Raw genomic sequence first — 23,587 nt, 5'->3', positions numbered from 1 at the left:
CAAATTCCACAAAGTTACGCCTGAGACAACAAATTTCAAAAAATATTTTTGTTCGTTATGCAAATTACTCGCGACGCATAATGCTCATTGAGCGAGGTTTCACTGTACTCTTTCATAGTAGTAGTATTTAGGGGAGGCGACCGACAGCTGAGGTCATTTGCGCCATAGGGGATGGACAAGGAAAGGATAAAGGGTGGAGAGAAACCCGGCGTTGGCATTAGCCTGCTTTTCACGAAAGGTGCCAAGGGGTCTGCAGCTTAACGTCCCATCTGACGGACGGCGTACTCACTCAAAGTGCCCTCCACAAAGCATCTCATGTAGGGATCAAGATTTCTTATAGGTCATTGGAGTACCTTGCTGCTATTTTTTCAACAGCACTTGCTGATTCACCCATCAAAGTAACACAGTAAGTACCTGCCTACCATTTAAAATTTTAGAATCAACAAGAACTAGTATTTAACAATTCAGAACATTCATCACTTTTGCCTTTCTTCAAAGACTCAAATAAAATTTCAAGTTTTGGTGCAAGTGACTGCTAATGTAGGAGGAATATCATTGGAGCCGATCGACAAAATAAGCAGGTTTTTCATTTGTTCTAAGAGTAAACTGTGAACAAGTGAATTTTTTGCAGACATAGCCACTGCAGATCCAACTGAACTTATTAAATTTTCTTTGTGCAAAATAATGGTTTGCATTATTGAACTCGAACAATGTTTGAAATTAATTAATCAATGTGCAATGTCACTTAGAAATTCTCCATTTTCAAGGCAACTACCACTTTCAGCTTACTCTCTAGAATTTAACTTTTCCTTGTTGATTTTGCAGGATTTTCCAAATTGGAGACTGCACATGCCTTCTCCTTTCTATCCATGTTTTCCTTGATCCTGTCTCACAAAATTAAACTATTGCCAGTGATGTAAATCTTCTCCTACATCTTCGTACACTGTGACAGCTTTTAGATGCAGATAAAAGAAGAACAAATATCAGCAGTCTTTTACCTGCACTAATATTTTTTACCTGCTTCACTATTGTTATTATGACTTTCTCTACGCCTGCAGCGCAACGGTATGGATAAAATGTATTAAAGCAATAACAAATAACAAACCTCTCTGAACTCGAGCATCATATAGCATGTTTAAAGTTGTGTACTGCATGTACGTAGACCATCAAGGATAAAACCAAATTTTTTTACTAGGCAAGTGCAGGACGGCACATATTCCTTGTCTACACTGGCTTAGGAGTATCTTTGACCAACATGCGAGAATTTTGGCAGAACACACATATAAGATTGCCAAAATAGAACAGATTGACTAATTTACATATTTATAAAGAGGCCAATTGCGATAATAACTGAAATGAATAAAAATATTTTGCCCAATCTAGGTTTTCATTGGCATACAATCTCAGGAAATTAGTTTGAGAATTTAGAACTATATTCTTAAAATTCAATTATATCCAAGGGTCGGGCAGTGGACGAGATTTTTAGGGAGTGAAGCTTGAGCTAAGTGGTCTAACTAGCATTTAAAGGCATAGAATTTCAATGCAACGTCAAGGCGAATGATTTTTACACTCTGAAATTGTTGCATTGAAATGCACATTAGCGGATGACTCCGTTAAAAGTTACTGTTGCGGCATCTCCCGCAGTTTCTTTGGAATTTGGCATAGAATTTCCATTGAAACTGTGTGAATTTTTAAAATAAGTTGTGGAATTGGTTAGATAATTGTAGCTCATCAGACTTATAAAGTCATGAAATATCAACAACATCACACACTATGGACAAGCTACATGATATTTACTAATGAAAGTAATTCAATTTGAATTAAAAACAAGATGGGACTAAGTAAGAATTGAATACAAAGGTACACCATATTGAACTTTTCATTGTGAAAAACAACATTAAGCAAGCCATTAGCTGTACGCTAAGAGTAATTAGCATTTATCTGCATTTTTGATTGATAGAAAGATTTATTTTCCATGGAACAATACATAATTGTAGGGGCTTCGTTAAGATTCAATTACATTTAAAGCTGCATTAACATACATACAAATTCATAGGAATAATAATGCACATGAAATATATGAGTATTAAAGATTTTAAAAAACAGAATTCCCTGCATTGGCTCTTTCTATGTGCTCTTGGATGCTATAAAAAACATTATTTAAAAAGAAATTTTTCAACTTTTTTTTAAATTTATTTTCTTGGGGGAGTATTCGTTTTAACTCTTCAGGAAGTCAATTAAACAGCAGTCTTCCTGAAACTTCAAGGGTTTTTTGTAGTACTGCTACTCTGCAATGGCCATTATGAAATTTATCCTTAACCCTGGTGTCATACTTGTGAACATCCCTATTTCTGACCAGTGAAGGGGTTTTGGTGCAGGCATACAAAATCACATTATACATATAGATAATAATATATAATAATAGATACTAGGGAATCCATTTGAATAAGTTTTCATTAACATCAATGCTTAAAATTTTGTACACCAGAGTACTAGGATTGTATCATGTCAAATGCTTTCATTGCATAATTGAAAACATCAATTAACAATTCCTTTTCAATACAGCCCTGGAGGACAATTATTAAGATATCCAAATGGAGCACATGGCAGAAATTGTAGATATGTATATTCTTCATTAAATCATTTTGTCCTTCAATCAGTAACCCATTATGTAAATTGTAAGGCATTCATTACTTGAATATTAAATGCTTTTCCAAATATTTGGAAATCACTGAGACCATAGACAAAGAGTGTAACTTGCTTGAATCAACCAGTGAGATTTTTAAGGAATAGGACTGACTTATGCACACCTAAGTTGGGAAGGAAAATATTCTAGGCAAAAGAAAATTTTTCTAGAAAAATATTCTTGATACCCACTATGTACTAGGAAGTCATGAGGTCCAAAAGACAGGGAATTGATAGGGAACTACTTTTATGACTCCACAATTGTCATTAGGAAATAAGAATTAAATGCTGGTACAAGTACAGGAAGAGAAGGAATACTAGATGAACTGAAACTTGAAAGGGTTTGGTAGAAGAGTTCACTGAATTTGCCAGCAATAACATCAGGGTGAGTTGGATTTAGGAAATTTTCATCGTTATGATGAGAGAGAACAGAAGACTTGGTACTTGACTTAATTGGCTAATTGACAGGCAGATTATATAATACTGTCAGCTAAAATGATCTGGCTACCACTGCAAATTCCTGTACTCAGTTATTTTCATTTCAACACGCTTGAGCATCCATCATCAACATAATTTCAATCCTACGGTTGGTTTACCGCCCTTCATTCTTCTTTAACCAGTGTTGACTCCCTCACACCCTAATAACTTCTCTGTTTTATGTTCACATCAATTTATCCTATGCACTTGTCTTTTTCTTTCATTATTTCTTCTTCAATTTAGTCACCTTAAAGTAGTTAGGGGTCTTGGTAGAGTAATTCTATATAATCCTTCCATCTCATCATTTAATTTTGGTATCTTTCCATTACTATTTTGGATTGGGATGATGTCGTAGGGTTTTGTTTCCTCTCTCCAAATTGTCTCTTCACTTATTTTTCTGTTTCCTTTCATATGTCCCCACTGATTTCTCCACAGCAGGCTTCTATTCACTCTTCCTTGGCAATCTTGCAATCTTGTATGGCTCGGTTCTGCACCTTTTATTTAAGGATTTCCTCAATTTCTTTCTTAAATTCTTTACTCTTTGATTTCCCCAATGTTTCTAGGTATCTCATTTGATCGGCTATTCATAGCTTCTTAGACTTCACCATCGAACAAATTGCTCATCCAATACTTTGGTTATAATCATCTTTATTATCTTTCATCATCCTTCAAGCTGGGTCCATGCGTTACTTTCTTCATCTTCTTATACTGAAGCTGGCCACCAATGATCACCAGGTTGTGACCACTATTCATATATGTGCCGGGGTAGTTCTTACATTGCTTAACCTTTAACTCATCCTGACAGGAATGTAGTCAATATGGTATCCTACCCTGTACCCCAGCATCTTCCATGAGTATCTTCTTCTCTAATGTAGCTTAGAAAGGGTGTTTGCAACAACCTTGTTTTTCTCATTAAAGAGTTCTATCAGTCTTTCTACCATTTGAACATTTGGTAGCATAGTCGCAGAACAATGTTGATGACTTTATATTGATAATGATAGCAATGGAGGTGATAGCTAGTGGAAACTATCTCCTGAAAATAAAGCTTTCTTTCAAGTCCATTCTTATGGGAGTAAAACTTTCTGATAACAGCATGTTTAAAAATTATGAATGTATTTCAAAATGTACTGAATTTTACTCCCAAAGCGAAGGCCTATATAATTCCAGGTGAGTTAATAGCAAACAAAACGTTATGGTTTCACTTAGAGACCAATGTAGAGCAAGGTGGAATGTGAGAAGATGTACATGGGATCAAGAATGATGTCAGCTGATGACTTGATGGTCAATTTTAACCCAAAAGGTCCCTTCCATTAAAGCATATCCTCTACACCCTCTTTTATTTACACTCTCTCATATCATCACCCACTGGTATATATTTCCCTTCCATTCATTGGGCATTTCCTCGGAAAAGTAGAGCAATATCAATTTACAAATTAACATGCACAGATTAGGGATGTTTCATCATAAAAATTCTCAGATATTTCTAAAGGATAGATATTGTGCATCTATATTCTGCATGGGCTTTTCTCATGACTGATACAATTAATTCACCACAATGTCATTTTATCATCAAGTATGAAACAAAAATCTTTAAGAAATTGGAATGGGGAAAATATATCACATTCCATAAATGTGGTAAGCTTATCTATTATATTTTTACTTAATATGAAGACAACTGAACAAAGAAAATGTTTGCATGATTTCACATGCTTTAAAGAACTACAGACAAAAGTGCACACTGTAATCAGTTCATACAGCATACTTGTTTGTTTATATTGCCAGAGTCAAATGGCATCAGACGATCTCAGCACTGTTCCGTAATTTCACCACATATAGTATGCTAAGAATTTTTAATATTAGTGGTCAGATATTTTGCATAATTTTAATGCTGCATACGATCACATTTAAAAAATACCTTTACCTTTAAGAAAAGCAACAAAGTAGTGAAAGACAAATACAAGTGATTAAAAATGATTATTTGCAGAGATAAGTGCTATTTTCTTAAAGGACTAGTAAGTAGCAACACTCCTTCTGGTTTGCTGCTGTACTCTCAGGGCAAATGTTGCCAAAATGCAGGGATCATGCATTAAAAAATTATTCCTAAAGGTGTAGCAAAATAAAGAAAGCATTCCTGTAAACACACTTTCATAATTTCTGGACTGCAATTATAATCATCGATTCTTGAAACAACATTGCTGCTACTCATACACTGGGCTCTAAGCAGCACATCCATGACATTTTTAAAAACACTTCTTTCACAGAAATGATCTAACATAATATCATGTATACACCATGCTGAATCACAACTCACTTGGCCCTTATGGAATGCAACCCAAGCATACCGGTAGTATTACACAACACTTTTTGCAGAGTAATGTTTTCTTAGTGAATGAGTCATATCATTTCATAAGCTTATGAAATCATCACAATCACAGATGTGATAAGAAAACATCCATGCTCTGTTTACATGACGTCAACCAAAGGCCCTCAGTGGCAGGGCACGGGAATTAATGCATGCACATTTTTTTCACTTGAAATAGATTGAAAATCACAGCCTGTCTTATTTCCGAGCCCTATGATAATCATCATCCTCCAAACACAACAGCATTGGGATGCGCAATTACTTCTTCTAGGAAATGTTCATTCCAACTTAACTGTTAATGCTGTTCAGGTGTTACATTTTTTTAAATGCAAAAGCAACCATACAAACATTCAAGTAATCACTGAATATTGTTTAATCAGCATTTTTTCAATAGCCAGAGTGGGTTTTAATTTCTAAATTTCTGAGAAATATGCCATCTTTTTTCCTGATTTTTCTCCCAGGTGTTTGATTCAGATGATCAACTTCTAATGAATACTTCTAATAAATGATCCCTCATCTCTGTACATACCACATACCTCAACAAAGTGAGACCTACGATTGCTTTAGGTTTTACCAGGCTTAGCATGGATGATGGCCTACACCAAATACCAACTGGTCTCATGACTAAAAAAAAAACATTGTTCTCAATTCCTAACTTTTCCAAAAAAATTAGCTCTGCTCTTGATTTCTTCCCAAAGTTTTGATGGAACTATGCCATTACTTCTTCGCAACTGATTGGCCATACTTGTGATAATAACCAGTGTACTATCCTGAGGCTTTGTGGCAGTAGGTATAGGGCCTGTGTTTACGAATGAAACTGAGGTGAGATATCAAACGTGAGTTTAGGTATGGAGCTAAACAAGCATTCATTTAAAATGAAGATTCATTTCACCTTACAATGTTGTGATCATGAATTGCATAAGGAGAATTAAGATCTTAAATTTATTAACTCCTGTAAATAAAACCAGAATGCAATTGATTACGCTGGAGAGTATTTCCCTTATTTGGGTGAGCCTATCTGTACTCAATAACGCCCTGGTGGTCAGAAATATAAATAATATTGGCTTTCACCAGGTCTAATTCATTCCATGAATATATCAAAATCAAAAGTACATTTCATGTAAATATAAACTCTCCACATTTGTTGCTTTCATCTATGATGACACAAAACACCTAAGGAGATAGTTAACAGTTACAAAATTGAAGAAATGGCATTGCTCAATTTTCAAAGTAGCCATGTGTTTAAATTTAAAATTGATGCTATGAGAGAATTATATTTTCTCTTACAGAGCAAGAAAGACAAATATCTGACCCACGCATTCATTAAAATTATTAATTGACGCTAAGATTGATTCTCAGGTGATATCCCTATTTTGATGCGTTTTGATGTTTCCTCGTATGCTACAATGCAATTGAGAAACCTAAATAAAAAAATAAATACAATAATACAATTTTTCCAGTCTCTCATGACCCCTCAATATTGACCTAAGGAATGTCCACTATAATACAATCTAAGTTAACATGTGATTCACCTCCAGAGTTCCTCCCCAAAATAAAACACATTTCAATCACAAAAAATATTTTTTAAAATTTCATTACGGGCACCCAGTAAACCTATTCCAAATAACTCAATATTTTAATAATTTAATAATAACTCAATACTTTCGCCAAGTTATCTTAATTTATATATCCGGAAATATGTTCACAAAAATGCAGATGTGTATAATTATAATACCATACCACTAAGGTGTTTGCATCTAAGTAATCATACAACAAAATGCCATAATAGTTTTACTCATCTTGGATCTCTATTGTATAATAAAATATCACAAATTGTAGCGCCTGTATCAAAACACATGTAAAAGTACGCCAAAATATATTCTTTAAACATGCATGAACACATTTATGTAACATTGTAAATTTATCTGCATACATGAAATGGGAACCTCAGCTTGGCGATCGCATGCAATGTGTGTAATTACCAACGGAGAATAAAAATTCTAATCTACATTTCCTTTAGATAGCAGATTACAATCATACTACATAAAATACAAACCATTTACATGCGATGGAAATCAAATAATTTTGAAGAAGATTATATGATTTTCTCTTTTCATTAATCAACCCACTACGACAAAAACGGATTTCAATGCTTTCTCAAACTTTTATCACAATAAAATATGAAAACTTTTTTCGACTTCAAGTATGCTTGGGTCACAAATGCATACAAAATGAAATTCACAACAAATTAAAATTTCACTTAAAGAATCAACTCACCTGCTTTCCATACTTAGTGAATAGCTCCTGATATGTGGTCGAGTACTCTTGTGGCAGAGAAAGTCCATTCTCATACAGGCTTTTGAGAAAGAAGTACAGAGAAATAGGGCTGGCAGTATATAGGGGTTCTCGAGACAGATGTTCCACAATATTAGACTGATCAGTATGATGCCACTCAACAAATCCCAGCAATGACCGAATATGACACTCACGCTCCATCACATCCTGCCAGACCCATGCGGATATAAATGCCAGGAGGCTGTTTGGAGGAATCGTCAGCGACTGCAGGGTAGCAAAAAAATATACATAATCAATATCTAATTTCAATAAAATATGGCATTCCCAAGGTTATCAAACCCTTGCAATCCACGACTGGGTTTTTTGGTAAACACTTGACTGAATGCTAACAAAAAAATTCAACGTAGCAAAAAACATTCCATAAATATGACATAAAAGCAATTCCGAAGGTATTCAACACACTTAAGATATTATCACTTGAAAACCTACCTTATCGCTTAATATTTCTTCCACCTTGCTGAATGGGTAACTTAATATTTCTTCCTGCTGGAGCACTTCTTCTATGTGCACTTGAATAAATGAGGAGGCACGGGTCGATAGAGCTGGCATATTATACTTTTCAGCCATATCTTTCACAGACAAACAATTAGTTACATCCAAATTTTGGTCCAAATACTCTGCACAATACTTTTTCAACTTGGACACCAGAAAATGATTTGATAGTCTTAGAAGTTCACTAACGTTGTTTTTATCAATGACAACAGATCCTGTATACATGTAATTCAATAAACACAAGAAAACAGCGGAGTCTTGACAGGTGACTGTTAATCTTTCTTTAACTACTCTATGCATTTTTAAAATTGAGTCAAAATATGGTGAACAGGAGGCGAGGACATTTCTGTGGGCACGAAACTGTTTCCCTTGCACATACAACGTTACGTCGCAGAATCTTCCTTGTTCTTTCTGTGCTCTTAGATTTTCAAGAACCATATTTCCTTGTAGATTTTCGGAAAAATTCATTGGATTATTCGGTAAAACTGCCATAGCCATGTTGACACTAATCAATTAAGAAATGGGCATGAACAAATAACTGGCGTACCGGTTTTGGAAACACTTGAGAAGCATAATGGAATATCACATACGCTTCCTATGCAATGGAATATATTTCACATTTTTAGTTAAATCTAAACACATTGAACAACATTTCTCACAGATAAAAAATTAAATCGAACATAATCCCACCTACCACCGCCAAATCCACAATATTTGCCCATCCCTACAATAAATGAAGAGCAAAATTGCGTTCAGTGACACCTATGGTGGGCTGATGGTGGGTAACCGCAGGTAGGCGGAGGAAGTCATTCTGCTAAAGTCGTCTGAATTTTTTGATAATTGGAATTAAACTCCTCTAAGCACTGTGTCTTCAAGAGCTGAAATGTCGCATCAAACGGGAATTAGAGGTATTATTATCACAGAATGCAAACCAAAAACACTTAAAATAACTATTAGAAAATATTTTATAAGTATTGTTGCACCAACAACCGTAGTCGCTTTGGTTAATAGAATTAAGTTTTGTAATGAATTATTTTGCCGTCGTTCGAAAACAAAATTGCTAAATATCATTAATTCTTAATTTTAGCTAATGAGAGTTTGAAGAAATTCTTTGGCAAATGCCGCGATGGGCATACACGAGTATTTAAAGTTTCTATTGAAAATGGTAAGTACAATATTATTTTCTAAGAAACACAATTTTGCGCAAAAATAACTGGTCATTATGTCATGATGAACTCTATTGCGTCGCCAGTTACGTCGTATAATTATTTTAATCTCTTCATTAATAGAGGAATTGACGCTATCTGCCCAAGCTGGAACCAAAGGTACATGGGAACAAGATTATGATAGGTTAGTTTTGCCTTTGATAAAAGAAGATCAACCCTGCTATATTCTTTATCGGTAAGTACAATTTGTAGTTGGTATGTATGGGCGCTTCTTAAATTCTGCACCAGCAATATTATTTTGTTTCAATTAAAATAATCTGTGCCAGATTCGACTCGCGAAGCAGCACTGGAGGGTATGAATGGGCGCTGATAAGTTGGTCGCCGGATGATTCACCTGTTCGGCAGAAGATGCTCTATGCATCTACTAAAGCAACTCTCAAGCAGGAATTTGGAGGAGGTCAAATTAAGGAGGAAATTCATGCTACAATTAAGGTAAAATTATGCCCAACATATTGATGGTACAATCGGGATGCTTAGGATCGTTTTCATGTTAGTAGGAGTTTGACGAGTAATTTGTAATAGTTTCCTTACGTTTGATCCACGATTTAGGAAGAAGCATCGTTAAATGGTTTTAAAAAACACAAGGCGAATGCTTATGCTCCGGCTCCACTTACGCCCGCTGAAGAAGAACTTGCTCGGATGCGCATTGAAGGAACGACAGGTTCGAAAAAATATTTAATTATAATACATTTTAATAATACAGCTTTAAATTTGTCAAAGTTTTACTTTCATTTGTGATCAGTGATTGGGGTGATCATGGGTTCATGGGAACAATGTATGAATGCATTAAACCTGAACTATTTTCAAAGCTCCTGAAAATTGGCTTCCCCTTCTTCATGCGAAATTGGGTTTGCACACGAGCTATACAAGATACAGTGAAGGGACCCAATGCTTAGAGGAGCGTCATTCTATGATTTAAAAGGGGGGGGGGTCAGTAACATGTATGCACAAGACCTGTCGAAGGCCACCTGTACTGCCCATTTTATGTATGTTCTCAGTTTTCATAATGCTTTTTAGGGGAGGGTGAAGGCATCACTAGTATGACAACGACCTGCTACTGTCACATGGAGTGTGTGTCAGCAAATTTCACGCAGCAAAAATTGCCCAAAACTAATCTAGGGCATGTAGAATAGAAAAAATATCACAATTGCATGGTTTAGGTATTACTTTCCAAATTTAGAGTCGGGTTGTTTTTTCCTTTCCAGATGGTAAATATGTTTGTAATCATGTTACTTTTCCCAGGACCTATTTCTAATAGTTGCCATTCATTTTACTGGGCTTTGCAAAATAGTTGTTTTAAAATGACATTGAGGCTGCCACAACACACTGATTATACGCATTAATGAGAATGTAATTGAAAACATTTTACTGGGAAGCTGTTTACTAAGGGCTTGATAATTTACCTTTACTTCAAAGACATTAACTTTAAAAAATTTTTAGCTAGAATACTATTGATTAGTTGATTGCAGTAGTCCAGGGGTAGAGCGTTGGACTACTGATCAGAGGGCCCAGGTTCGATTCCCGGGCAAGCGTCTCTTGGCACCCTCGGCTCAACCCAAGCTATGTGATTTTTCAGGGTACCAGATCTTCCTGGGAAACCATAACTGGCACAGGGAAAGGAACTGGTCCCCTTACCCTGAGGTATTTCACATGTCCTCGGGCTTAGTACTGGGTGAATTACCTACCAAACCGACCTTCGGGTTGATTACTGTGTTTATGGTTTTTTTTTACTATCGAGTACTAACGGTACACATTTCTTCATGAAACCATTTTCTATTATATTGAAAATTTTTGTTTCCTTGAAGTTTATGATTGAGTTAGTAGATGGAATTTTGTGAAAAATAAATTTGTAACAACTTTTTCCATAAAATTTTTATATAAAAAATGAAATTCCAGGAATGTTATTCCATTTGAACGACCTGTGAAGTAATGCGGAAATAAAATACTTGATTAAAATGTGAATATATTTGCATTTGCTCTTGTGATGATTGTTTTGATCATCAAACAGGAATTCACCATCCTAGGCTGTTCATAAGGAAACATCTTCTCTAACTTCAAAGAGATTATAAAGAATTAATATTTCTTTATCTTCTCAGTCATGACAAAAGAAACTTTGGGAGGGATACAATTTTAATTAACCAGCGGATGAGATGATATTGCTTAAGTTATCCTTATTGACATCAATTATTTGTGTCATTTGGAAAATATTGTCTTTAGTATAGGTTGCGTTTATAAATTATAATAACAAAATACTTAATATGCTGGCTGCATCAATTTTTTACTATTAAATTTCAATTTTTTTCGCTATTGATCAGTATTGTGCGGTTGATTTTCTTCAGATATTTATTTTAAATTTGTAAATACGCCTCCCTTGCTTTTATATGTATACAACCACTCGTAGCTCAAGTATATTGTGTACATATAAATTTATTCTGAAAAAATCACTACATTAGGGTTCACTGATTGTGTAGTGATCTACCATGAATGCATGAAAACAATAGTATTTTTGATAGTGCATTTATCAAAACAGGACTATAAAACCTCCTTTGCTCGATTTTGCTAAATCAATTCATAGAAACTTGTTCAAGAATCCATTAATAATTCTTTAAAGGGAAAAAATATTATTTGAAACATCTAAAGAGACAATTTAATGTATTTGAAAAGATGTGGATTGGGTTCTAATCTTGTCCCCTTGATATTATGATTTTTAAAAGTTGATTAATTTGTTGCCTTTGAAAATTCAGCCCTATCCCTCCTGTGTAAGTAGTCCCAAGCCCAATGTAGGGTTCAAGTTACTGTGAAGCACTTAAGTATTGCAAAACCTTCTTGTTTTGGCCATGATCTCAAAGAGGATTGAAATTGAATATAGTGTATGTTGGCAAATTGCCATTCTTTCATTGGCTTGCTTTAAAGGGGAATAAACTGGACATTGTACATATTTAAAAATAAATTGTAGATTTTAAGCTAGGCTTGCCGTGTTTTGATTCATAGTGCTTCATGTTTCTTATTATTGTATGTACAAATCATTAGACAAAATAAATATTGTTATTAATGCTAGAACGGTAATGGGGGTGAAAAAACACCCCAGAGCAGGTGGAATTCCCGCTCCAAACAAAAACAGCTTACGTTTGCAACTCGACCTTTACCATAATTCACGTCAATCAATGTGCCCCATGATTTTACATTAAAATACAAAATAATGGTTCTCCATAGTACTCTCATAGTCATATGGTGTGAGATATGAATTTTTGAAAATTGTCACCCTATAGGTTACCAGAATAGGGTGAAAAAAATAGTGTTACCGTTCTAGGGTTAATAATAATAATAATTATTATTATTAGCTACTTGTAATATATGTTAAACTGCGCTTAATCCCTGGTTGGCATGGGACTATTACAAATTTGGTGAATTTCTTCTTCCTCAGCTGGTGTTGGCGTTGGTGTTGACACTAGACAGCAAACTCTCTCTGGTGTGGTTTTTCCCATCAGCTCTGAAGCAAAAGACTCCATGTTTAGATTAGCTTCTGGAGGATGTAACTATGTGCAACTTAAAATTGGTGAGTTAATGCTGTAGTGTTTGCTTGTAGAAGTCATTGATTAGCAACTTTTTTCATTATGTTAGGTAGGTCTTGAAGAAATAAAAGTTGGTGTGATTAGCCTTCATGTCTTCGAACCAGTTAAACATAGCACAAGTGATGCAATTATGGACATGTTAAACTTATTTGATGTGCTGTATTCCTTCAAAGCATGCTCACTCATAAGAAAACATCACAATGCACGACAGAAAGTGAAGGAGAATTTAAGTACAGATGGTTGTGAATGCCTTGGTGTTTTAAATGTACTATAATTTGACCCCACAAGTATCAAATGCATCAGTATACTCTTTGGTGAACACCTTTTAGCAGTTAAAAGATATTTTTGGCGCTTCTCTACATACATACATACTTCCTGTAGTATTTTTTAGTGAGAAATCTTATACGAGGACATTCTTTGGCGAGTAAAATCTGAATTGCAGCAATGAAATAATGATTGAAAAACTCTTAGTAATTTACGTATTTAATTGAAATACTTTGCTTTTGATATTGCTTTAACATCTTTATCAAAAATTTTGACGATGATTTGAAAATATTGAAACCGGTTTTGTATTTGAATAAATGTGGAATATTATAAAATTATTTTCAGTAATCAATCATAAATTCCCATAAGTCACAGAACCTGCATGATTTATTTTATTTTAAAACATTATTCACATACTGCATTAGCGCCATTTTACCCTTAAAAATATAACAAACATGAAAGAGGACAAAAGACAATAACAGCATAACAATAAACAACGAGAACCGAACATGGACCGAGGAAAAATAGTCTATAGTTTTGTTGTGCTTTAATCCAGGAATATAATTTTGATGTTGTTATTTTCAAATAAAAATGCAACTCACCGTTGAGATCAGTTATAGTTTATATGATACCTGTGCCATTCATTGATATGTATTTAAGAATACAAGTAACTATATATCGCCAATGATAAACATTGTGCATTATACTTAACATGCTAATGTAATATAGTTACTCCAACCCGCCCAACTCAGTAGACTACTGCTACTAATGAGAATGATGATTCTCCGAGAGAGAGGGTGAATGACTCCAAATATTGCTCATTGGAATTCAATTGCTGTAGAAATTGAAAAAATAAATAAAAACAAATTGAGTTCTGAAATTCATGAATGGATTTCCAAATTTCCTGGTTATTTTCAGGTTCTCGAGATCACTGTATCATATTAAAAATTCAGAAAAGAGTTTAGATTTAAGGTGTAACAGAAAGAATCTGATGGAAGAAATATATGGTTCAAACTTTCCTTAATTACTAGTAAAGTCCTGTGCTCTGGTGGGTAGCTATTACAAGAGGTATGGAATGGTCTGATATAAAAATTTTCATTAGGGGGATGGAATAAACATTGTACTTGTACTCACCTTATAGTGTGGCTGAAACTCATATTATTTGTCATTGTATTCTAAAATTTTAAAGATCTTGAGAAAGAAGAAATCCACCTTTCTGACTGTGACACAATTGGATTAGACCGTTTACCTGGTAAAGTTCCCGCCAATGCTGGCCGATACCACCTTTACACCTACAAGCACACCCATGAAGGTGACCTCATGGAAGCAATCGGTAGGTTCATTGTAATTTCTTTTTTCCTATTATTTTTTCTTTTAGAAATGAATTCTTTGGTCTCAGCCGCTAACTTCTCTAGGGTTTAATGCAATTATGTTGCCCCCTGAGGGTTTAAAAAATTAGTGTATATTTCATTTGTAATTAAGTTTGTTTTGAAAAATAAGGTATATTTATATTAACCCATTTGCTGCCGTGAACGTACCTAGTACTTTGCATGGTAGGCTGCTATGAACATACCTTTTCGTCGGGTCGCAGGTTCGATTCCCGCCTGGGTGGGTTTCTTCCACCTAGGGCTTGGGTGTTTGTAATCGTCTCCATTGTTATTCTTTGTTAATAGTCCAATGTAAAGGCCAGAGTGCTGTTTTCGGACTAAGGCTAAATAAATAAATAAATTTTTCATCCTCCCTGCTGTGAGCTAACATACTTTGAAATTTTATGAACATTATGTTTGTCATCATATTTTAATAAAAAATTTCCATTAAATTAACTGTGAATATGGATTATTTTTTATTTCCATAGTTTTATCAATTAAAAGCCTTGAGTTAAATGTTGCATAAAAACTTAAGCGAGTCAAAATTCTGTAGGAAATACTAATTTGAGTCACCCCTTGCTAATGGAATGCTCGGCTGATGACATTTCACTGATGCTGATTTCTGTGCTTCTATCGCCAAAGATATCTCTCTACAATAAAGGCATGTATCTAAACAATTAAGCTTCCATGCTGCTTCCAGGAGTTTCTATTGTGTAGTTAGGTTTTGTGGGCAACAGTTTTGCCCCAGTCCTGGAGGCAAAAGGGCTGGGGGCCAAAACTGCTGGGCACAAAGCCAACCTCTGCGATGGAAACTCCCAGATAGAACCTTCATCAAACAGAATAATCTCGAAAAAGTTTCTCCATATTTATTTATTTCTTATTCTGTGGTTGGTTGTATGAGTTTTCAAATGATTCCACAAAGTTTACCAAAATGGATGCGCTGTGAGTGGAGGGTTGCTGAATGTGAATTCCGTATTGGCTGAAAGAGAATCCTCCCTCTGCAGTCAAAATGGTTATTTTACTGCTCAATACATAAAAATGGATCAATATTCATTTACCATTTCTGTATGCTAAACTTAAAAATGATTTCAAATTTTGTATTTCCTTTCAGTGTTCATCTATTCTATGGACTCACGCTCAACCAAAGAGAGAATGCTATACAGCAGTTGCAAGCCACCATTGGTGGTTACTATTGAGAAAGTTATTGGTGTGGAAATAATGAAAAGGGTAAGAAAATATGTTTTTAATTAATGAACAAGTGTGTTTTTATGATGAAAATGGAATACTCTGTTCAACTTCATTTGAATATATTGCTGTCTAGAATTCTTTGTCAAGGAATGATTCCCTGGGGCACCTAAAACTTAACCAACCCAATGGAAATTTACTTCAAAAGCCTTTTTTATTTTAAATGTTTAGAAAATTATATCTCAATAGGTTTTTGTAATGTAATTTGTGAAACATGCCTAACAAATACTAATTAATGCAACAATTTCAGAGTGTTAAAATCATTTGCCTTGACCCGGGATCTGAACCCAGGTCCTTTGATGTCTGGTCGATTGCTTTAACCAGTTAAGCTATCGAGGCATCCTCTTAAACTCTGAAATTTTGGGGGCTTTCAAAGGAACAAGATGTTGTGACAAAATACCGTACATGCAATGCCACAGGCATTCGTAGTTGTGCGCAACGTGCCGCAGTTCATTAGGGTAAATCCAACTTTAAACACTTATGTTGTTTTTACCTTTGACAGAGTCCAAGAAATTGTGGGAGATGCTGCAGCAGTAACTTTTAACAGAGTCATCCGCTAAAATGCATTACAATCCAACGATTTCAGAGTGTAAAAACCATTCACCTTGACTGGGATCAACCCCGATCAATCAATCTCAGTCAAGGGTAATGATTTTTACTATCTGAAATTGTTGCATTGAAATGCATTTCAATGGATGACTCCATTAAAAGTGACTGCTGCAGCATCTCCCGCGATTTCTTGAAAATACTAATTAATGAGAATCCTCAATTTTGATACATTGCTTGACCACTATTGTACATTTATTCAAATTAACCTAATTATGCCCATCCTGCAAAATTCATGGTTCATTACGATGGAGTTCCATTCTTTGTTCAACCTTTGGCTTCCCAGGAGAAGACCTACCAGTTAAAAATTCTACGGCATGGAAGAAGCTTAGGATGGCAGAACTATCTGTTGGATGAAATGGAGATTGTAGAAATTGATATCTGAATTCAAATAATATCCAACAAACAAATTCATATATTCCCTTTACAGCTCTTTTATTTCTGAATGAAATATGTTCATCTGTGAATTGACTAGACTAATATGAGGGTTCAGAAAACTCATCTTAGAAAAATTTTTTTACTTTCTTGGGACACCAAATACATGTTTGCGAGTAGGAGAAAAATTCCTGGCAGAAAGTTAAAAGAAGTTTTTTTTTTAATGTGGAATTCGCAATGCCATAGTCAGAAGTGAAGAAAACATTGTGTCTGAGGAAAGTGACAACTCCATTAAAAACAACTGCATATGTGATTTTATCAGCTGCGATGACATGTTTCTGGGGTTCTACCATGAATAAATGTTGATATAGTTGCTAATATTTCATTGTAAAAATTCCATTTGCTTCACATTAAGTGTTGACATTAAAATACTAGGATCCTTTTTTGTCTGATCCAAGTATTTTTTGTACATTCTAACCTGAAAAATCGCAGTGCATCTTATGGGCTGAGAAATATGGTACATTTTGTCGTGGATACACTGTTTTCTTTCAAATTGCTAATTAAGAGATCTCATACTTATGGTGTTGGCAATATCAGTTCCATATCTATTTAAATCTAGAATTAAGAAGTATAAGGAGTAACGGTTCCTATTTTCCAATAAAAATATTGAAAAATGACCGAAGAAAAATTCATACTATAATATCTGGTATATTTTCCACCACCTTGGAAATAATGTCTCCCCAATAGACTTGAATGCACGTTTGAGGAAATGCTATGGCACTTCATTGGCGATGGAATCCGTTTATGCTTGCGGAAGTGCCATCTTTCTGGAGTCCTAAAATTCCATTAGAATTAGTAATGAAATGCAATCCATAAATGTGTAAGCCTGACGATCCACAGTAAAAGTACTCAAAGCTGCACAAAGTTTTTTTTATCTCTCTTAGTGGATTTTGGTGTAAAATGTGATACTGGAGAAAGATGAGCTTGGAAAGCACATAATATGTTTCATTTTGATTCAAATCCAACAGCTCCCGTGTCACCACTGAAAAGTGAGTCACACTGGCTTTGCTTTCATTTCTTCAGAAACCCTGAGTGAAGTATGAATATTTATGATTTTTTTATTAATCAATTCTATCATTTAATATTCCAGTATTTCATATTGACTCATTTCTTCCTTAAAAGTCTGATGAACCCATAAAATACTAAAGAAAGCAGGTCTTGTCCACAAAATCTTGATATCTGTTCTGGGTGCGGCTAGGAGTGTTAGTGTTGGAATTTCAAGGCAATCCATTGTTCTGGCTACAGTGTTAAAAAATAAGAGACTTTGGTGAAGATTTGTTGCGTCTTAGAGGGGGATAAAATGTACTGATGCATCATGGTAGTCCATGATAATGAGGTTCAAAATAACCCACGTAAATTTCTTGGATTGGAAATTACTTGGATTGAATACATCAGAAATCACAAAGTTCACGTTTGATGAAGATTGTTTTCCCTCCCTCATAAGAATATTTAAGCTAGTTAATATGGCAGCATTTTCACATTTAGCTGAATAAAACCATTAAGACAGTAATCGGGTTGACGGGTTGACCAAAGGTTGGTTTGGTAGGTGATGGTAGAGTTCACCCAGTACTAAGCCCGACGGCGTGTGAAATCCACACATCAGGGTAGGGGGGCCAGTTCCTTTCCCTGTGCCGGCTATGGTTTCCCAGGAAGATCCGCTACCCAAAAAATCACATAGCTTGTGTGGAGCTGCAGGTGCCCAGAGACTTGCCCAGGAATCGTACCCGTGACCCTCTGGTCAGTAGTCCAATGCTCTACCCCCTGGACTACCACGACCCACATTTAGCTAAATATTTATTTAATATTCATTGTCAACAGCATCCTAAATGCAGTTTTTATTCTTTTGGACATTGTCACTCTCCACAAGGGTACCAATATTATACACTATAAGTATCGTTGACCATTTATATTATTTATTTGTACTTGATATTGTGGCATATACACATTGCTTTACAATTTGTTTTTCCAGGTGGAAATAGAGTCTGGTTCGGAACTCACAGAAGAATTCTTCCAAGAGATTCTTCATCCAAAGAAGAATTTGCACAGGCCTAAGTTTGCTAAGCCCAAGGGTCCTCCTAACCGTGGAGCAAAGAGACTCACTAAAGGTCAAGATGGCCACTGACCCAGGTGTTCCCCCTTGTAAGCAATCCCCTCTTAAATCTCTCCTGTCATCGAATTTGTAGCGTTGCTCATTTTCCTAGAGAGAATCCGAGGTAACATTTTGGCACAACTGTGAATTACATTAGGGATATGGAGACCCTTCAATTCCTATTAGATTTTATTTGCTTTATATTGAGTTTGAGTACGTTTAGTTAAGAGCAAGAAAGTTTCTGGTTCCTCTCTCTAGGCAGGAACTGGGCTCAGGTATATGGGGAGTGCTTTCAAGTAAATTTGCCTAAATGTATCTAAACTGATGAGTTGTATCGTTGTAATCATGCTATCAGTATTACTTGATCAGCATGGAACATGTGAGCATAATTTTTTTGAGATCATGTCATGAAATAACGAGCAGATAATGCAAATATCAGTGGAAGTGGGAGGTGATCGAACAGCTTTTTGGTATCTTGAAAAAGAATACCAAATGCTGAATGTATATTGGACATGTCCATTACCAATGTGTGTAACTACTATCAGCCTCTGAATAGATTTATGTAGTGGGTATTCTAGAAACATTGGCTGTCATTTTCTTATTCTGAAACTGATGCCATATTTTCCTAACTGAAGTGTGCTTGTATTGCAATTAATATGGGAAATCATTCTCTAATATAGGCTTTAAAAATTAATTAACGTATACTACTAATTTAAATGTATCTCAAGATATGAAAAATTGGTGTTTGATATAAGATAATATAATGATGTGTCCATTTGACCAGATTTTCAAGTTCCCTAGGATTTTCTCTGTACTAATGACTAATTACTACGGTGTGGGAATGAAAAGCTACAATACTGAAATGAAATAGTTATCATAATTAAGAAGAGATTGTGTGAAGAACTAGTTTTTTCGTGTAGCATAGTTATGTGCAGTATCAACTGTGGATGTTAATCACTTGCATTGAATTTGATGACTCTTAACTACAAAAATGAGGACATTCAAATACAATCTTACGGAGCTGTTGTGTATAAGTATATCCCAGTGATAGCAAACATCAGTTCCTGTATAATGATTTAAATAATTATATAATCATAAAATGTATTTTTGTATTTTTTGCATTTTAGAAATTCCAGTGAAATGAAAATGCTTCATTTCAGAAGCCTATCTAAAAAATTAATCATGTGATTGTTGAAAATAACTTTCAACTTCATTAGAAAAGCATCAGTGCCGTATTGTGTCATTAAGTTTATCTGTGATTGTTTTTTAAGGAGACAAAAGCTGTGAGTTTTGCCTGTTTACTCATAATCATGATAATATATGTATTCATATACTTAAGTAATTCATTGCAGTGACGATAAACTGCAACTGAAGAATGAAAACTTGCCACCGATATGTTTTAATCAGTGTTTATATAAAACGTTTTTGTAATGGGTGTACATGTTTTTATTTGATGACTTGTAACCTACTTGCCAATATTTGCATTATACAGCAAAGCCTGGGAGATTTGAAAATTTATATCCTATATGGTACAAAGTTTTATTAGATCATGCCCACTATTTCTAAAAATGTATTTAAAGTTATTAATTTATTCAGAGAATTATTTAGTAGCATTATTCTGTTCCAACATTTATTTCATAAATAAGGACCAATATCCATTGATATGGATAGTGATGGTCAGATTACAAAGTGCTCTGTGTGATATAGAAACTATATTTCGGAATTGTGCTTTAAAAATCATGTACATAAAGCTATGTTTATGTGTTCTGGATTGCTGTATTAATTACCTCTCAAATTCATGTGCTCAATAAAAATTTATTTGCTGATGATATTTACATAACTAAAATATATTTCTCAAATTTCAAGAGACCACCAAAAATGTATTTACAATGTGGTCAAAACATTTTGTGTAACATTAAAAGGTTTTCATAACAGATCCTTCATGTGTTGTTGAATTCACAGGAACTACAAGGTTTTATTGATTCTTAATTGCCCTTTGGTATTTCTCCACCCTTCTCATGTCTTGCTATGTACTCTTTCACCAATGGGTCTTCATTGACCCCACCATAAGGCGACAAGGCTTCATTCATCAATCTATAAAGAAATAATCATTCATGAGTAAAACTAAGAAAAGGTATGCTTCAATGCAATATCATTAGATAGCCAAGATATTTTTCATGGCATTAATATTCACGCTGAGATAAAAATAATTTCACATTATAAGTTCTTGTTGAAGTTTGATAGCTAGCGTATCAACTGAGTGAGAATTAAGGAAAGAACTTAAACCTGAGTAAACCTTACATATTTAAAATAATATATAATGCATGTTCTCCTCAATCCATGACATTAAAGTATCACTTTACACAACTTGGAAGGCAGGTCTAACTCCCTATGGAGTACAAGAGGATTGCTGTATTTTTGTCAATTCTTCGGATTTCCTTGACGAAGATCAACTGCAAATTGATCTAAATAAAAACATGTATTGTTGAAGAAGGAGAGCGCTTAACTATCTAACTTTCAATAATGACTTCTATGGAATTGGCCATGACCATTTCAAATGGGTGAAAGAGGAGGAAGGCAGGGCAGTGACAAGGAAGATGGGAAAAGATACTGAGCAAAGGCTGCCACTCACTGAAGAAATGGACAGTGGAAGGAAGTACTATTGATTCTGCATGAAAATGACATAAAGATAGATTACATTTAGGCCGATTAGATTTATAGTTGATGAAGAGGTTTAATTTAGATGAAGTTTGCATATTAATAAGTTTTTTCTTGAATAGACTGGGTGGCACATTTTGTGGGTGTATAAATGTGTGGTTTTAAAGGGAAGAGGATGAGGAATAAGTCTCGAGATGAGGAAATGATAAGAGTTGATTGAGAAAGAGAGAGTATGAGAGGGAAAAAAATGGAAAATGTTAGCGAAAGATGGTTATCATTGGCATCTTCATCAGCTGAAGGGTTTTTTGTAACTGACATTCACAGCCAAGAAATGGCGAGGCTATTTTTTAGGGGAGAAGGAAAGGTGGATTGGAGGAAAATAAACCAGGGGTAGGAGAGGATTATGTGAATATGGGTGGGGAATTGAACCAAAAAAAAGGAGGCAGATATGCAAGGGTAGTGGCCATATTGGGCATTTGATGGGGCCTACATCTTCATTTAATAAGTTGGTGGATTTTAAAATGCAGAGGAATTCATATTGATCAATCATGTGGTTCGGGGGCTTTCAAGGGAGTGCAAGTAATCAGTGTTATGAAATGCTAAGTGTTCAGCAATGTTAGATTAATCTGGATTGTTGTATCTTTCCTTGCCTTCTTCTTTCTCGCTCCCTTCCTCCGGCTCATTCGAAATGGTCAACTCCAATATAAGTCAAAGTTACAAACTGGCCATTCCCTGAGACAATCGTATTTCAAGCAGGGTTTAATTTTTTCACATAGTCACTGATTTACTTTACTCTTTGCACATCATTCACCATTCATACTACATCTCAGACACTTGAGTTCTCAGAGCCTAGTTCAAAACGAGCACCTGGCATGAATACTGGAAAAGAGTTGCTTTTCAAGAAAAGTGGAAAGTGACTGGAAACAAAGAGAGATGATCAGCTTGTGCTACCATCTCATACACAACAGGCACACTGGAGAAAATATCCCACATCCTAAAGAAACACAATGTGATGACTAGATTCACAGCCGTGAGAAAAATGAAGCATGCTGCTGAATCCTCAGGACTGTCTCTTGCCACATATAATGTTAGGTTCTCCAGTGGAAAAGTGTACATTAGACAAACAAAACCGTTACAATGCAGAATAAAAGAACAGCAGAAAAAACAATGTCACCTTTCTGCCATTGCAGCTTATCACAGGACCTGAGCATGCCATAGACCTGGATAATACAATACTGATCAAGAGATAACATAGATTCTTCCCAAGAGTCATCAGGGAAGCCATCGAAATAATGAAGAAACCAGAGAATTTCAATATGAAGGATGGATGTGCACTTGCTGGGACATAGAACAGGTTGTCTCGGTCAATCAGAGCATACGAGAGCCCCTCATGGACTTTGAGCACACAATTTCTCACTTGGCTCAATGTTGCATGCAAAATACTCCTAGCTATGTGCAACCTGCCATCCCTAACTCTTGCTTGTGCCCACCCTGCTTTCAATGACCCCACAGCATGTATTCCCAGAAGCCATCGCCCAGTCCCTAAGTGAAAATGTCCAAGATGGCATTATACCTTTCTTTGTGATGTGCATGTTAAATCACCTAACTTTCAGAACAGTACATAACCCTGTACCATATATTTGGCTATACTTCCCATTTCTTCCAGTCCCTATTCTCATTTGAGTTCCTTTTTCAAGAATAGTATAGTCACCGTTCCCTTGATTTTGGCAAATCACAGTGATTTTCAAGTGTCC

General features: G+C 35.2%; 3 protein-coding genes across 3 annotated transcripts in view; 1 reads left to right on the top strand and 2 right to left on the bottom strand.

Moving 5' to 3' along the window:
• LOC139690502 (uncharacterized) overlaps positions 1 to 9,012 on the bottom strand; it is a 39,884-nt gene extending 30,872 nt beyond the window's left edge. The window contains exons 1-2 of the mRNA XM_071587959.1: positions 8,309 to 9,012; positions 7,802 to 8,083 (exon numbers count right to left, since the gene is read on the bottom strand). Coding sequence (XP_071444060.1) covers positions 7,802 to 8,083; positions 8,309 to 8,869 — 843 coding nt within the window. The 5' untranslated portion in view covers positions 8,870 to 9,012. The remainder of the gene's footprint in view (positions 1 to 7,801; positions 8,084 to 8,308) is intronic.
• A 137-nt stretch (positions 9,013 to 9,149) lies between these two features.
• Positions 9,150 to 21,009, top strand: twf (twinfilin actin binding protein). The gene is made up of 9 exons (XM_071587537.1): positions 9,150 to 9,279; positions 9,459 to 9,536; positions 9,661 to 9,772; positions 9,864 to 10,029; positions 10,147 to 10,258; positions 13,022 to 13,153; positions 14,623 to 14,766; positions 15,912 to 16,027; positions 19,056 to 21,009. The coding sequence occupies exons 1-9, from the start codon at positions 9,255 to 9,257 to the stop codon at positions 19,206 to 19,208; spliced, it is 1,038 nt and encodes a 345-aa protein (XP_071443638.1). The 5' UTR covers positions 9,150 to 9,254; the 3' UTR covers positions 19,209 to 21,009.
• 140up (RPII140-upstream gene protein) overlaps positions 20,975 to 23,587 on the bottom strand; it is a 16,431-nt gene continuing 13,818 nt past the window's right edge. The window contains exon 6 of the mRNA XM_071587538.1: positions 20,975 to 21,269. Coding sequence (XP_071443639.1) covers positions 21,161 to 21,269 — 109 coding nt within the window. The 3' untranslated portion in view covers positions 20,975 to 21,160. The remainder of the gene's footprint in view (positions 21,270 to 23,587) is intronic.

The sequence above is a fragment of the Hetaerina americana genome, unplaced genomic scaffold (genome assembly GCF_022747635.1).
Source record: "Hetaerina americana unplaced genomic scaffold, ioHetAmer1.1.p SCAF_3, whole genome shotgun sequence".
NCBI classification, from domain to species: domain Eukaryota; kingdom Metazoa; phylum Arthropoda; class Insecta; order Odonata; family Calopterygidae; genus Hetaerina; species Hetaerina americana.
This window is presented reverse-complemented; position numbering and strand designations above follow the sequence as displayed.